General features: G+C 49.1%; 2 protein-coding genes across 2 annotated transcripts in view; one reads left to right on the plus strand and one right to left on the minus strand.

Moving 5' to 3' along the window:
• The first annotated feature begins 1,592 nt into the window (after positions 1-1,592).
• On the plus strand, positions 1,593-12,977 carry LOC148506337 (ADP-ribosylhydrolase ARH1-like). Its single transcript, XM_088446882.1, has 8 exons — positions 1,593-2,098; positions 6,962-7,185; positions 8,698-8,796; positions 9,790-9,895; positions 10,081-10,160; positions 10,484-10,667; positions 10,736-10,950; positions 12,353-12,977. The coding sequence occupies exons 1-8, from the start codon at positions 2,088-2,090 to the stop codon at positions 12,508-12,510; spliced, it is 1,077 nt and encodes a 358-aa protein (XP_088303008.1). The 5' UTR covers positions 1,593-2,087; the 3' UTR covers positions 12,511-12,977.
• Positions 12,936-16,031, minus strand: part of LOC148506338 (small ribosomal subunit protein RACK1-like) — a 54,500-nt gene continuing 51,404 nt past the window's right edge. Inside the window, exons 7-11 of the mRNA XM_088446881.1 lie at positions 15,838-15,869; positions 15,659-15,758; positions 13,967-14,032; positions 13,739-13,831; positions 12,936-13,561 (exon numbers count right to left, since the gene is read on the minus strand). Coding sequence (XP_088303007.1) covers positions 13,421-13,561; positions 13,739-13,831; positions 13,967-14,032; positions 15,659-15,758; positions 15,838-15,869 — 432 coding nt within the window. The 3' untranslated portion in view covers positions 12,936-13,420. The remainder of the gene's footprint in view (positions 13,562-13,738; positions 13,832-13,966; positions 14,033-15,658; positions 15,759-15,837; positions 15,870-16,031) is intronic.

A 16,031-nucleotide genomic window follows, 5' to 3' on the forward strand; every position in this document is an offset into this window, starting at 1 on the left:
TGATCTGCTATGTGGTGTAATATATATTTTCATATTTCATTATAATGTTACTAATTGTAATCAACATGAGATATTTGCCCACAGGGGCCGGTACAGAGTGGCACACAAGTCGGTCGTGATCACACTCGCATTCTGGGCACGGAGAAAACTGCGGCTATTCACCTGTATGCAGTTTTGTGCGCATCTATGTGGCCGCCCCTATCGTACGCTCGGTTACATAACCGCCATCATTACCACTTACATCAGCCCTATCGCTGGTGCGGGAATTGCGTCAGAAATAACAGGCGTAACCGTGTACGCACAACTCCGCATAGCGCACAGTTCTGTTTGCATGCCCTCACTAAACTAGCCTCCATGCCAGCGCCCATTCCTGCCCAGTTACGTCCCTTCAGTCGCCCGTGGAGATGCTGATGTCAATCAGCCGTAGTTGCGTGCGCTCGGCTTCCATATATATGGGATATACGGGTTCTGCAGATAATGCCAGTGGGAATGTTCAATAAAAGTAAAGCAAATTGGGTTAATAAATAAGCAGCTCTCATGTGTTCTGCGAACTTTGCCTGTGTGATGGCTGAGTGCCCACTGGCAGCGGCCTGATATAGACACAGAATGTGCTGACCTCACTCAGCCTCGTATACATGACACAGAGAGCCCAGGAGTTACATTCAGGACACACTATAGCCCAAACTGGGGGACAGAGAGGAGGCTGCACTGATATATGGGGGGAACAGAGAGGAGGCTGCTAGCACTGATACAGGGGGAACAGAGAGGAGGCTGCACTGATATATGGGGGGAACAGAGAGGAGGCTGCTAGGATGATACAGCAAGCACAGAGAGGAGACTGCTAGCACTGATATATGGGGGGAACAGAGAGGAGGCTGCTAGGATGATACAGCAAGCACAGAGAGGAGGCTGCTAGCACTGATATATGGGGGGAACAGGGAGGAGGCTGAACTGATATATGGGGGAACAGGGAGGAGTCTGCATTGATATATGGGGGGAACAGAGAGGAGGCTGCACTTGTATAGGGGGAACAGGGAGGAGGCTGCATTGATATATGGGGGGAACAGAGAGGAGGCTGCACTTGTATAGGGGAAACAGAGAGGAGGCTGCACTTGTATAGGGGGAACAGAGAGGAGGCTGCACTTGTATAGGGGGAACAGAGGAGGTTGCACTTGTATAGGGGGAACAGAGAGGAGGCTGCACTTGTATAGGGGGAACAGAGGAGGTTGCACTTGTATAGGGGGAACAGAGAGGAGGCTGCACTTGTATAGGGGGAACAGAGGAGGCTGCACTGATATAGGGGGAACAGGGAGGAGGCTGCACTGATATATGGGGGGAACAGAGAGGAGGCTGCACTGATATATGGGGGGAACAGGGAGGAGGCTGCACTGATATATGGGGGGAACAGAGAGGAGGCTGCACTGATATATGGGGGGAACAGAGAGGAGGCTGCACTTGTATAGGGGGAACAGAGAGGAGGCTGCACTTGTATAGGGGGAACAGAGAGGAGGTTGCACTTGTATAGGGGGAACAGAGAGGAGGTTGCACTTGTATAGGAGGAACAGAGAGGAGGCTGCACTTGTATAGGGGGAACAGAGAGGAGGCTGCACTTGTATAGGGGGAACAGAGAGGAGGCTGCACTTGTATAGGAGGAACAGAGAGGAGGTTGCACTTGTATAGGGGGAACAGAGAGGAGGCTGCACTTGTATAGGAGGAACAGAGAGGAGGCTGCACTTGTATAGGGGGAACAGAGAGGAGGTTGCACTTGTATAGGGGGAACAGAGAGGAGGCTGCACTTGTATAGGGGGAACAGAGAGGAGGCTGCACTTGTATAGGGGGAACAGAGAGGAGGCTGCACTTGTATAGGGGGAACAGAGAGGAGGCTGCACTTGTATAGGGGGAACAGAGAGGAGGCTGCACTTGTATAGGTGGAGCTGGAGCAGAAGAAGCACATGACTGAGAGGAGACACAGACACACTGTATAGAGAGGGGAAGGTGGAGGGAGTGACATAACTGAGCACTGTGTTATTATTAGCTGGTGACTGTTACACTTCAATCTAGAGGAACATACTGACTGCAGACTCATCATGGACAGCAAGTAAGAGACTGTAACTCTCACTGCATTGCCCTGTGATACTAGAACTCCTGTGTGCGGTGCCTCTCACTGCATTGCCCTGTGATACTAGAACTCCTGCGGTGCCTCTCACTGCATTGCCCTGTGATACTAGAACTCCTGTGTGCGGTGCCTCTCAGTGCATTGCCCTGTGATACTAGAACTCCTGCGGTGCCTCTCACTGCATTGCCCTGTGATACTAGAATTCCTGTGTGCGGTGCCTCTCATTGCATTGCCCTGTGATACTATATATCCTGCGGTGCCTCTCACTGCCTTGCCCTGTGATACTAGAACTTCGGTGGTGCCTCTCACTGCATTGCCCTGTGATACTAGAACTCCTGTGGTGCCTCTCACTGCCTTGCCCTGTGATACTATATATCCTGCGGTGCCTCTCACTGCATTGCCCTGTGATACTAGAACTCCTGTGTGCGGTGCCTCTCACTGCATTGCCCTGTGATACTAGAACTCCTGTGGTGCCTCTCACTGCATTGCCCTGTGATACTAGAACTCCTGTGTGTGGTGCCTCTCAGTGCATTGCCCTGTGATACTAGAACTCCTGCGGTGCCTCTCACTGCATTGCCCTGTGATACTAGAACTCCTGTGTGCGGTGCCTCTCAGTGCATTGCCCTGTGATACTAGAACTCCTGCGGTGCCTCTCACTGCATTGCCCTGTGATACTAGAATTCCTGTGTGCGGTGCCTCTCATTGCATTGCCCTGTGATACTATATATCCTGCGGTGCCTCTCACTGCCTTGCCCTGTGATACTAGAACTTCGGTGGTGCCTCTCACTGCATTGCCCTGTGATACTAGAACTCCTGTGGTGCCTCTCACTGCCTTGCCCTGTGATACTATATATCCTGCGGTGCCTCTCACTGCATTGCCCTGTGATACTAGAACTCCTGTGTGCGGTGCCTCTCACTGCATTGCCCTGTGATACTAGAACTCCTGTGGTGCCTCTCACTGCATTGCCCTGTGATACTAGAACTCCTGTGTGCGGTGCCTCTCACTGCATTGCCCTGTGGTACTAGAACTCCTGTGTGCGGTGCCTCTCACTGCATTGCCCTGTGATACTAGAACTCCTGTGTGCGGTGCCTCTCACTGCATTGCCCTGTGATACTATATAGCCTGCGGTGCCTCTCACTGCATTGCCCTGTGATACTAGAACTGCTGTGGTGCCTCTCACTACATTGCCCTGTGATACTAGAACTCCTGTGTGCGGTGCCTCTCACTGCATTGCCCTGTGAAACTAGAACTCCTGTGTGCGGTGCCTCTCACTGCATTGCCCTGTGATACTAGAACTCCTGCGGTGCCTCTCACTGCATTGCCCTGTGATACTAGAACTCCTGTGGTGCCTCTCACTGCATTGCCCTGTGATACTAGAACTCCTGCGGTGCCTCTCACTGCATTGCCCTGTGATACTAGAACTCCTGTGATGCCTCTCACTGCATTGCCCTGTGATACTAGAACTCCTGTGTGCGGTGCCTCTCACTGCATTGCCCTGTGAAACTAGAACTCCTGTGTGTGGTGCCTCTCACTGCATTGCCCTGTGATACTAGAACTCCTGCGGTGCCTCTCACTGCATTGCCCTGTGATACTAGAACTCCTGTGTGCGGTGCCTCTCACTGCATTGCCCTGTGATACTATATATCCTGCGGTGCCTCTCACTGCCTTGCCCTGTGATACTAGAACTTCGGTGGTGCCTCTCACTGCATTGCCCTGTGATACTAGAACTCCTGTGGTGCCTCTCACTGCCTTGCCCTGTGATACTATATATCCTGCGGTGCCTCTCACTGCATTGCCCTGTGATACTAGAACTCCTGTGGTGCCTCTCACTGCATTGCCCTGTGATACTAGAACTCCTGTGGTGCCTCTCACTGCATTGACCTGTGATACTAGAACTCCTGTGTGCGGTGCCTCTCACTGCATTGCCCTGTGGTACTAGAACTCCTGTGTGCGGTGCCTCTCACTGCATTGCCCTGTGATACTAGAACTCCTGTGTGCGGTGCCTCTCACTGCATTGCCCTGTGATACTATATAGCCTGCGGTGCCTCTCACTGCATTGCCCTGTGATACTAGAACTGCTGTGGTGCCTCTCACTACATTGCCCTGTGATACTAGAACTCCTGTGTGCGGTGCCTCTCACTGCATTGCCCTGTGAAACTAGAACTCCTGTGTGCGGTGCCTCTCACTGCATTGCCCTGTGAAACTAGAACTCCTGCGGTGCCTCTCACTGCATTGCCCTGTGATACTAGAACTCCTGCGGTGCCTCTCACTGCATTGCCCTGTGATACTAGAACTCCTGCGGTGCCTCTCACTGCATTGCCCTGTGATACTAGAACTCCTGCGGTGCCTCTCACTGCATTGCCCTGTGATACTAGAACTCCTGTGGTGCCTCTCACTGCATTGCCCTGTGATACTAGAACTCCTGTGTGCGGTGCCTCTCACTGCATTGCCCTGTGATACTAGAACTCCTGTGTGCGGTGCCTCTCACTGCATTGCCCTGTGATAATAGAACTCCTGTGTGCGGTGCCTCTCACTGCATTGCCCTGTGATACTAGAACTCCTGTGTGCTGTGCCTCTCACTGCATTGCCCTGTGATACTAGAACTCCTGTGGTGCCTCTCACTGCATTGCCCTGTGATACTAGAACTCCTGTGGTGCCTCTCACTGCATTGCCCTGTGATACTAGAACTCCTGTGTGCGGTGCCTCTCACTGCATTGCCATGTGGTACTAGAACTCCTGTGTGCGGTGCCTCTCACTGCATTGCCCTGTGATACTAGAACTCCTGTGTGCGGTGCCTCTCACTGCATTGCCCTGTGATACTATATAGCCTGCGGTGCCTCTCACTGCATTGCCCTGTGATACTAGAACTCCTGTGGTGCCTCTCACTGCCTTGCCCTGTGATACTATATATCCTGCGGTGCCTCTCACTGCATTGCCCTGTGATACTAGAACTTCGGTGGTGCCTCTCACTGCATTGCCCTGTGATACTATATATCCTGTGGTGCCTCTCACTGCATTGCCCTGTGATACTATATATCCTGTGGTGCCTCTCACTGCATTGCCCTGTGATACTAGAACTCCTGTGATGCCTCTCACTGCATTGCCCTGTGATACTAGAACTCCTGTGTGCGGTGCTTCTCACTGCATTGCCCTGTGATACTAGAACTCCTGTGTGCGGTGCCTCTCACTGCATTGCCCTGTGATACTAGAACTCCTGCGGTGCCTCTCACTGCATTGCCCTGTGATACTAGAACTCCTGTGGTGCCTCTCACTGCATTGCCCTGTGATACTAGAACTCCTGTGGTGCCTCTCACTGCATTGCCCTGTGATACTAGAACTCCTGTGTGCGGTGCCTCTCACTGCATTGCCCTGTGATACTACAACTCCTGTGTGCGGTGCCTCTCACTGCATTGCCCTGTGGTACTAGAACTCCTGTGTGCGGTGCCTCTCACTGCATTGCCCTGTGATACTAGAACTCCTGAGGTGCCTCTCACTGCATTGCCCTGTGATACTAAAACTCCTGTGATGCCTCTCACTGCATTGCCCTGTGATACTAGAACTCCTGTGATGCCTCTCACTGCATTGCCCTGTGATACTAGAACTCCTGTGTGCGGTGCCTCTCACTGCATTGCCCTGTGATACTAGAACTCCTGTGTGCGGTGCCTCTCACTGCATTGCCCTGTGATACTAGAACTCCTGTGATGCCTCTCACTGCATTGCCCTGTGATACTAGAACTCCTGTGTGCGGTGCCTCTCACTGCATTGCCCTGTGATACTAGAACTCCTGTGTGTGGTGCCTCTCACTGCATTGCCCTGTGATACTAGAACTCCTGTGTGTGGTGCCTCTCACTGCACTGCCCTGTGATACTAGAACTCCTGTGATGCCTCTCACTGCATTGCCCTGTGATACTAGAACTCCTGTGTGCGGTGCCTCTCACTGCATTGTCCTGTGATACTAGAACTCCTGTGATGCCTCTCACTGCATTGCCCTGTGATACTAGAACTCCTGTGGTGCCTCTCACTGCATTGCCCTGTGATACTAGAACTCCTGTGGTGCCTCTCACTGCATTGCCCTGTGATACTAGAACTCCTGTGTGTGGTGCCTCTCACTGCATTGCCCTGTGATACTAGAACTCCTGTGGTGCCTCTCACTGCATTGCCCTGTGATACTAGAACTCCTGCGGTGCCTCCCACTGTATTGTCCTATCCTGCGGTTCCTCCCACTGCATTGCTCTGTGATACTATAGCTACAGCTGTGCCTCCCATGGCATCACTGGTTCTATGGCATGTCATGTTCTATGTTAGTTTCAACATCTCTATTCACCAACCTGTGGGGCTGATGCAGAACTGATCGCAATTCTGTTTTCGGAGCATATCTCGCACGCTTGTTCCTACAATTGAGGGTAAGCAAGAGTCCTAGGCAAATCGAGCGCATCCCCACTCGCACCTGACGTTCTCATGTAGGCTACATTCACTGAGGGTGCGATGACTGAATTGGGGGTTACGTAGACTAGTACATTTAGCCGTCTGTAAATAATATCTGTATACATGGCTACATGTAGTGTAATTGCTTATAATGTCGTCACTATATACTTGTGTATTATAAGGAATGATTGTCCCCTTACAGATATGAGAAGTCATCGGATTCCTGTGACCTGTATAAAGGCCTGCAGCCAATTATATGGTCTTAGAACGCGTCTGTGACTTCTAATATCCATATAATGTACAGCAGGGAATGTATTATCCCATATATTATATCCTATTATAAATAATATAACATTTGCCTTGCTCAGAAACGAGCACAGTAAGTAGAGCCAGTAACCTCCATCTCCCCTGTCCCCCAGCGCGCCGTCCTGCGACCTGTACATGTCGGCGATGCTGCTGAGCGCTGCCGGAGATGCTCTGGGCTACAGGAATCAGCTCTGGGAATACTGCAAATCCGGACCACAGATACACAGAGAGCTGGAGGAGCTAGGTGGCCTACGGAACATACGAGCGGCCCTGCCGGACTGGCCGGTCAGCGATGACACAGTTCTGCACCTGGCAACGGGCGAGAGCCTGGCAACAGGTGGGTGATGGGTATGGTGCAGCACTCTGTGATATAAGGTACAGAGATAGAAGAGCAGCCGGTGCCCTGGGACGCCCTATCAAGGTTACTAACAGGGATTTATGGAACTGATCAGGAAAAGGGCATTACTGACAGGGGCGGAAATTAGAAGACATAGGTGGGCCTGTGTGAAACGTGTCAGTATTAGTCTAGATTTGACTAGTCTGGGTATCACAAATCCATTCCTATACCAAAGCGCTTCAAGGCCCATATTCAATTTGAGCCGAGCCGCGATACTTTTTTGCCTCCCGGACTTTTTACCTGTTTTGCAGGCGGAAAAGTATTGCCCGCGTATCGCCGTATTCAATTTGAAAGTATTCGAAGACGTGACCCGGCGAAACTTAAACAAGCGGAAAGTCCTGTCAGATTTGAGGAAATCAGCCTGGCACTGCCCAAAAGATGCTCTGACATGGGGGTTCCCTAAGGTACCCCCCGATTTGGCGTGCTGAAGGTATTTGGTGTTTTTAAATGGGCCCATTAGCTGCTAAATAGCGTTTTTCTATATGTGGTGCAGAATAGTATTCAGGAGGGTTTTTTTGCAGAAAATAACTTATCCCAGCAAATTTGGGGGTACATGAAAATGGGGGACAGCATTTTTAAAAGTTTCTAAAGTGAAGTTGAAAAAAATCGTGAAAAATCCACCTGCCGCAAGCCCCTGCAATGAAAAAAACACCTGGGGCATACTTGTGGACCCCCTAGAGTCAAGTTCGAAAGTTTTTCTTTGTCCCCCAACATTTTTTTTTTCGCCCCCCAAATTCAGTCATTTTTTGGGATGTCCTTAAGTGTTTTTTTTATTTTTTTTGACAGAGTACATTTGGGGGACTGTCTGAAGGTTGCACCCCAAAACCCCAATTCTGCACTTTTTTCCGCCTGCTATTCATAGGCGAATCTTTTTCGCCTATTACATTGTATTGAGGCGGAAAGTCTTTCAAATTGAATACGGCGATACTTTTCTGCCTGGCGAAATGATGTCATCGGCAAAAAGTTTTCGCCCAAAACACGCGAAAACGGCTTTTCGCTCCAAATTGAATAAGGGCCTAAGTTTGTTAAAAGAATAGTGTACTGTTCACAAGGAAAAAGTGAAGAAAAAAAAATAAGGCTGTATCGTGCCCGCTCCTGCGGCACCAAACTAAGACTGGCCTGAGGCCTGGGGTATAGTGGGAGAAGCCGGGGCTGCTCAAGTGGTAAGAATTTAAATGTTTAGTGCCCAGACTGCATCTGCCAGCCTATACCCTAGCGTAGTCCTTGTGCCCCTTATGGAAGGTGGTGATGAAAATGCGTTAAAATCTAAAAACACATTTTCATTACTAGCAAATTTTTTTTACCTTAAAAATTTATTTTTAAACTAATGTATGAAGCAGAAATAACTTTAATTGGCAAAAGGATTATATTTAGAGGGTCTCATTAACGTTCTTGGAAACCGTTTCTCACACATTTCGCTTTGCCGTCGCCTCCTGCCATCGCTGGGTGAAGGGAAGATGAATGAGGATCTGTATCATGAGCTGGCGAGGAGATACGTGACCGCCATGTCCGACATGGAAGGGCGGAAACCTGGGCCCACCAGCATTCTGGGTAAGCGAGCACTTCCTGTAACCCTCGCTGAGGAGGGAAACGTGTCATCTTCTACTACAAATGCTGAAGGATAATTAATAATGTGCTTTATTAAAACATTTTACTATAGATCATTGTATATATTTATATATAACACACAAGGAATGTGGTAAAACATGAAGTAGCAGCAGAAGTATTGTGTCAGGGATTCCTTATATGTGGATGTGTTTCGTCTTCACTGACCTATGCTGCATTGCATCATGGGGCACTTCCTGATCTAGTGATGTCATACATCTGGGAGGGGCCTGGTTCTTGCGTACATACAGATGGATCAGACCTCGCTTTGCATGGTTATTGAGCTATACGGTACATTTTCCAATTGCACTACTGCTAGGTATTGGGGGCCCAATTCAGACTCGTTTGCTAGGCTGCGCTCGCACGTAGCCGGCCGATGTTTGCAATGTGCGCATGCATACGCATCGCAGTGCGCGAACCGGTCCATGCGTTCGCCCCTTGTGCATAGACGCCTCGCTAGCTTGAGTGACAGGACGAGCCGTTTGTGGGTGGTGATGGGTTGGTCGATGGAAACGGGGGAGAGGTGGTGCGAACGCCGGCGTGTCTGACCGTCTTAATGCTGTTTCGGAGGCGTGCATAATTAAGACGCAGCGTCATAGTACACGTCACATGGTTGAATTACACACTGAAGCACTCGCAGTCCTTGCGGTAGGGTATGGTCAGCCACAAGTGCTGCGTACGCTTCCGATGGTACTCGATGTTGCATACAATTCCTGGAGATGACTTATATAAGTGGGCGTCTAAAGACAGGCTGGTGGGTATCTACATACACACCGCGATCGCACGCCAAGACATAGTGCGCGTGCTAATGCCTTGCCGTGTGATCACGGGATTTGCATTCTTTGGCTGCGTGCGAACGCATCTAGCGAGGGGGTCTGAATCAGGCCCTGGGTACCCATCTCTTCATTACCACATAGTAATCCCCACTATTCTATTTAGGAACTTCGCAGCTGCACCCCGGGGATCCTGGCGGGTACAAGATCCCCTTTAACCCCTCAGCGACCGGCTGTGGGGCAGCAATGAGGTCTATGTGTATAGGACTGAGGTGAGTTAAGGGTGTGCCTCAGTCATGTCACTGGTTCTCATAGTCCCGACACAAAATGGCGGCCTCCACAGTGTGGAAGAGAACTCTTGAGGCGTTGTGTGTGTGAGACATTGAGCACAGTCATTGTATTCGGTGTGATGGAGCTCTCTCTCCCGCAGTGATGGGCGCGCTCTCTCTCTCTCCAGGTTCCCCCGGCCGTCTGAGCTGTCTCTCCTGGTCGCTGTCAGTGTGGAGAGCGGGAAAATGACTCACAACCATCCCACAGGTCAGCGTCTCGCTCGCACTCATTTGCCCCAGTATCTATTACAGACTATAGGAATATTATTGTACAAATACAAACTCTCTTATTTACCTTCATCAGTATGTCTGTTATCTACGCAGAGTATTTATTATAGATCCGATTTACATTGATGTATGTTGATCTGACAGGCTCTTATGGCATTTTACTCATAGCGTCCATTATAACCGTATCCTTATATAATCTATCCATATGGTGTAGGCTTTTACCTTACTCACTAAAGTCTACTCCACCTGCGCACTGTCCTAATACGTGTGCTCTGCCTTGTCCGCCCCCTCCCCTCCCTGCAGGCTATCTCGGATCACTTGCTTCGGCTCTCTTCACATCCCTGTCTGTACAAAGGGTCCCTCTAGAACAATGGGGGGTCCGCCTCCTGGAGACCCTTCCTCTGGCCCGGGACTACGTGTGTTCTACAGAGACGGACATGGGGCCTCACTTGGCGGCATGGGATTATTTCCGCGAGTGCTGGGAGAGGTGAGCGGGCAGGGGCTGGCCATGGGGGCTTCTGCTATATGGAATCATTGCCTTCTCTTCCTCCTCAGATACCTGGCAGAGAGGGGTCTGTCACAGGGGTCCGGCCCTGTGGTATTTCCATCTCTCTATGGCGCCGCGGAGAGGGACGCAGAGTACGGCCGGTGGAGTCTGGATGGCTGGCCGGGGAGGAGCGGTCACGATGCCCCAATGATTGCATATGATGCTCTCTTGGGTGCTGGGGACTCCTGGGACGAGCTGTGCAGCAGATCTATGTTCCATGGAGGTGAGTCTCCTCTGCATTTACCGGTCTCCTACGAGGACCAGAGAGAGACCACAACCCTCCAGGACTACATTGGTGGAGCAATTGCCAACAACCAATAAATATTTACTCTGCGACTGATATTAGTGTAGTCTGGTGGGGTCCTGGTCCTCTCAATGTGGACTTAAAACCAGGAGGCGGCCAACATTTAGTACAAGCTCAGCCAATGGGTGTCCATTATATGGAGGAACAGTCTGAATCCAGATGAGTGCCTCACTGAGGCTGTGGGGAGAGGGGAGGGGGTATATACTTGATGAGGGGTGCAGGGAACGAACCCTAATACTTCACATATAACACTGCACAACAATGAAAATGTTTCCGATGTGAAAATAGTTCTATTTGATTTCAGAATGCAAAGAATGAATCTGACATTGAAAACTCTGTTAGCTCTGAGTTCTGAGATATAGCCCATTTATGACGATGTAGGGGTATTCCTAGTGAAGTGGGCAGAATGGAGAGAATCTTACCAGCAATCTGCGTTCCGCGCAGAGGGGGCGGGGCCTAATGACCCAATTAAATTAATCAGTTATTTGTCCCCTCCCCTATTCAAATATATGCGATTCACGGGATTACCCACACAAGATAACTGTGGTGCACTGAGTGACAGCATAGGGAGCGATTCCACCAAGACATCTCAGCAATGGTACAAAGATATCAGGGTAGGTGACAGTGACAAGAGAGGCCCCAGAGGAGGAGTACAAGCCACAAGCAAAGAGAAAGCACCCCCATGTATAGGCCACTATATTACATAGTACTTTCATATGCTGTATGTCGGTCTCCTGTGCTGTATGTCGGTCTCCTGTGCTGTATGTTTGTTTGTTTTTTGTGCTCTTATTTGTGATTGATTGAATTAAAACAACTGTTTATTTTCTATCAAGAAAATATCAGATTATTTTAAAATAGCTTTTCACTATGACTATATTACTGATGTACATACAGTATAGTGCAAGTAGTGTAGCTCAAAAAATAGATCTAGTAAAAACATTCTGAAATCATTTTAGTTTTTCTTGACCTCAAATTAGTGATGTCTGACTATTAGTAATGTATGACTGTTAGTAATGTCTGACTATTAGTGATGTCTGACTATTAGTGATGTATGACTATTAGTGATGTATGACTATTAGTGATGTATGACTATTTTTAGAAAGGAAACAAATTAAAAGTATTAATTTGTTGTACAGTGTAATGGACCCTTACAGTAAAATGCAGATACGTGGATTGCTGTGTGCAGGATGACTTGTGCCCCTATATTTAGTGTATTGCAGAGACTCCCCGTTATACGCCGTCCCCACACCCGTGGCAATGGCCGCTTAGTCGTCTGATTTCTGCTATAACCTTACTCTGTCCTTTCCTTCTTCCCGTCCAGGTGATAGCGACTCCACAGGGGTGATTGCCGGCTGCTGCTGGGGAGCTGTTCACGGATTATCCAGAGTACCGACGGGGAACTACAGTGAGCTTGAGTACAGAGCGCGGCTGGAGAGCGTCGCTCGGTGCCTGCACAATCTGGCCTGGGGAGGACATTGATGGGACCAGTCCTGGTCCTGTCAGATACCGATTTCTATCCCAATAATTATAGAACTTTCACTACATGCACCCAAAGAAGTGTCTCTTCCCCCTTAGAAGTCAAATGATGTAGTGGCTGTATAATTCCACAGCGGCCCTGTATTCCTTCACAGACTCTCATTAAACAGAAGATACGGACGTGACCAAGTTATACGGGAGACGCAGACATGAGTGTTGTACGGGTGCCTGATCTGTTGCATCCACCTTGGAAATACATCATATCTGCATTTTTCCTCTTCTAAATTTTTCTTAAGTAAGAGGCGTCCCGACCTTTGCTAGTATCCCATGCAGTATTCACTAGCACCACCTTGTGGCGAAAATGTAAACTGCACAGAAAATGATAAAATAACTGTCCTGAGGAACTGTACATTGATAAATTACTACAGTTTATTAAAGACTTTATATCCAAATAAACAAACTACAATGTGGATAGTTGTAAAGATAAAACGGCACTTAGCGTTATACACTCCTACCCCCTCAGTTATATTGTGTATTTAGCAGTGTCATTACTATGAGGATGGTATGTTCTGAGCCATAAATCCAGTACTTTGAGGCTTCTTGGCTGGTTGTAGAGGGTGAGAGTGGCACAGTATGTGTCCTCTGGGGAGAATCTCACACAGGTGGGCATGCCTCTCTAGCCTGTGACTGTACCCCATAATCTACGGGAGGTTAAATGATGGCTATTTAGATGACAGTGTGATTACATGTTGGACCCTGAGTGTACCTAAAAGCGGAGATGTCTGACCTTAGTATTATAGTTTGGCTTGTAACAGGAGAAATCAGCAGGCACACACAGTGGCACCGGGCAGCTGTTCCCCACCTTCATACAATATATATATGCCAGAATTTCAGCCAAAGACCAGCCCTATATTTAGGAAAATGCTATTCCAGTAGGGCGCAGCAAGAACAGTCTGTGTCCTGAGGTCACAGCAATAAGAGAGGCAGCAGATGGCTTGGAAGAGATGTCAAGACTGTATACGCCACAGGGGAGGTCAACCAGGCTCCCGCGAGTCTGTGGGAAGAACAAAGGAGTGGGTGTGCGTAAAGAGCCACCAGTAGAGGTCACTATAATAATAATAAAAGTCTTTAACAAGCTAAATGTATCATTACAGAAGATACAATAGTCAGAGCAATATGTGATAGAGAGATCAGGGACGAAGGGTGAAAATATACCATAGAGTTCACCTACCAGCAGTGAGTTGCGATCAACAATCCGGCACATGTTGATGTCACTTCCTGCTGCGACCATGTGACCTGTGCCCAACCAACGGCAGCTGTACACCTGAGAGACAGAGACATTTATAGCGGATAGTGCTGGTTAACAACTACACATAGACTTCAGGAGAGGTGCAACATGCTTAGCCTGAAACTGGGGCTCCAATGTCCCCTCTGCTACTTGTGCCTGAGCCGTACTCACCCTGGATGGGCCGCGGAAGTCATCGGGCACCGTACGTATCTTTTGTCTGGTCTGAGAATCCCAAACCTGGCAGCAGGAAGAGAGGAATTGGTAGTAAGAGCGGATCTCCAATCACTGTCAGCATGAACAACAAGAAGTATCTTATCGGCCATTATATTCCCAGCATCAGTGCGTTCTCGCCGCCATCACAGTAACATAACGTGCCCCTTAGGAAGAAATACGCACTGTTCAGCTGTGTACCGGTTCATATCGGCACGTAACACACAGACACGTTGAATGTGGACGCCACAGTATACAACACCACTGTCAGGAGCAGGAAGACCTACTGACTAGCAGTGGCGCTGCAGCACAGTCCAAAATTCAAATGGAACCAAGCCAATTGCCATCCTCACTGGTTATATACTCACTGGCATCACACCAACTATCATCCTCACTGGTTATATCCTCACTGGCATCACACCAACTGCCATCCTCACTGGTTATATCCTCACTGGCATCTTCACTGGTTATATCCTCACTGGCATCACACCAACTGCCATCCTCACTGGCATCACACCAACTGTCATCTTCACTGGTTATATCCTCACTGGCATCACACCAACTGCCATCCTCACTGGTTATATCCTCACTGGCATCACACCAACTGTCATCTTCACTGGTTATATCCTCACTGGCATCACACCAACTGCCATCCTCACTGGTTAAATACTCACTGGCATCACACCAACTGTCATCCTCACTGGTAATATCCTCACTGGTTATATACTCACTGGCATCACACCAACTGTCATCCTCACTGGTAATATCCTCACTGGCATCACACCAACTGTCATCTTCACTGGTTATATCCTCACTGGCATCACACCAACTGTCATCCTCACTGGTTATATCCTCACTGGCATCACACCAACTGCAATCCTCACTGGTTATATACTCACGGGCATCACACCAACTGTCATCCTCACTGGTAATATCCTCACTGGTATCACACCAACTGCCATCCTCACTGGTTATATCACTGGCATCCACACCAACTGTCATCCTCACTAGTTATATCACTGGCATCACACCAACTGCCATCCTCACTGGTATCACACCAACTGCCATCTTCACTGCTTATATCCTCACTGGCATCACACCAACTGCCATCCTCACTGGTTATATACTCACTGGTATCACACCAACTGCCATCCTCACTGGTTATATACTCACTGGTAATATCCTTACTGGTATCACACCAACTGCCATCCTCACTGGCAGTTGGTGTGGCTCCCTTATTTAAGTTTGGACTGCGCTGCTGACTAGGGTGGAGAACAGCTGGCCTTCACTTCGCGAATACGTGACCAGCTGGCTTGGATGCTAAGTTTCACCACTTGCTGTGATTTCCTCATTTTTCTCATAGATCAAGTTATAAGAAAAACTTGGGGCGAATAGCGAGTGAAACACCCTGTACTGTATTTGCACTTGCACCAGCCCCATGCGAAATACAGGAGAAACATTCTTCTATTGCCCGTCGCACTGTATACACCACACTCCCACAAGTCAGGGCGGTTCTGTGCCATCGCACGGTCATCGACCAGTTCCGTCTGCACATTCGCTGTGTGCACAAAATCGCCGTCCATGAACAGAGATCCGTGCCACTGAGAATCAGCCCCAATATCTGAACCCTATTGTGTCCTCTCCCTGTCTCACCTGCAGACTCTCCTGCTTCCTCCAGGACCCGATCAGAATCTGCTCCGTACCTGGATCAATGTCCAGCGCATCCCCACAGACATGGGGGCCGGAGATCTTCCTGCCAAGGGGACAATCACAGCCGTCAGATACACACCTAACGTCAGGGACATAGAGGTGTCACTGCTGCAGATTATTACCTCAGGGAGTGCTTCTGTCTGATGTCCCAGAACTGGCAGAGGAGATATAAAGAGACACCTTCAGTAATGTACAGACTCAGGGAAGTGATTATAACCAGACACTACGAGCTAAACTCACTGGTAATGTAAGCCGCCCACCTTTCTCTGCGATTATATTATATCATAACATTACATTAGTCCTCATTGTAACACCG

This window comes from Taudactylus pleione, unplaced genomic scaffold, assembly GCF_031769625.1.
Source record: "Taudactylus pleione unplaced genomic scaffold, aTauple2 ptg000407l, whole genome shotgun sequence".
Lineage (NCBI taxonomy): Eukaryota > Metazoa > Chordata > Amphibia > Anura > Myobatrachidae > Taudactylus > Taudactylus pleione.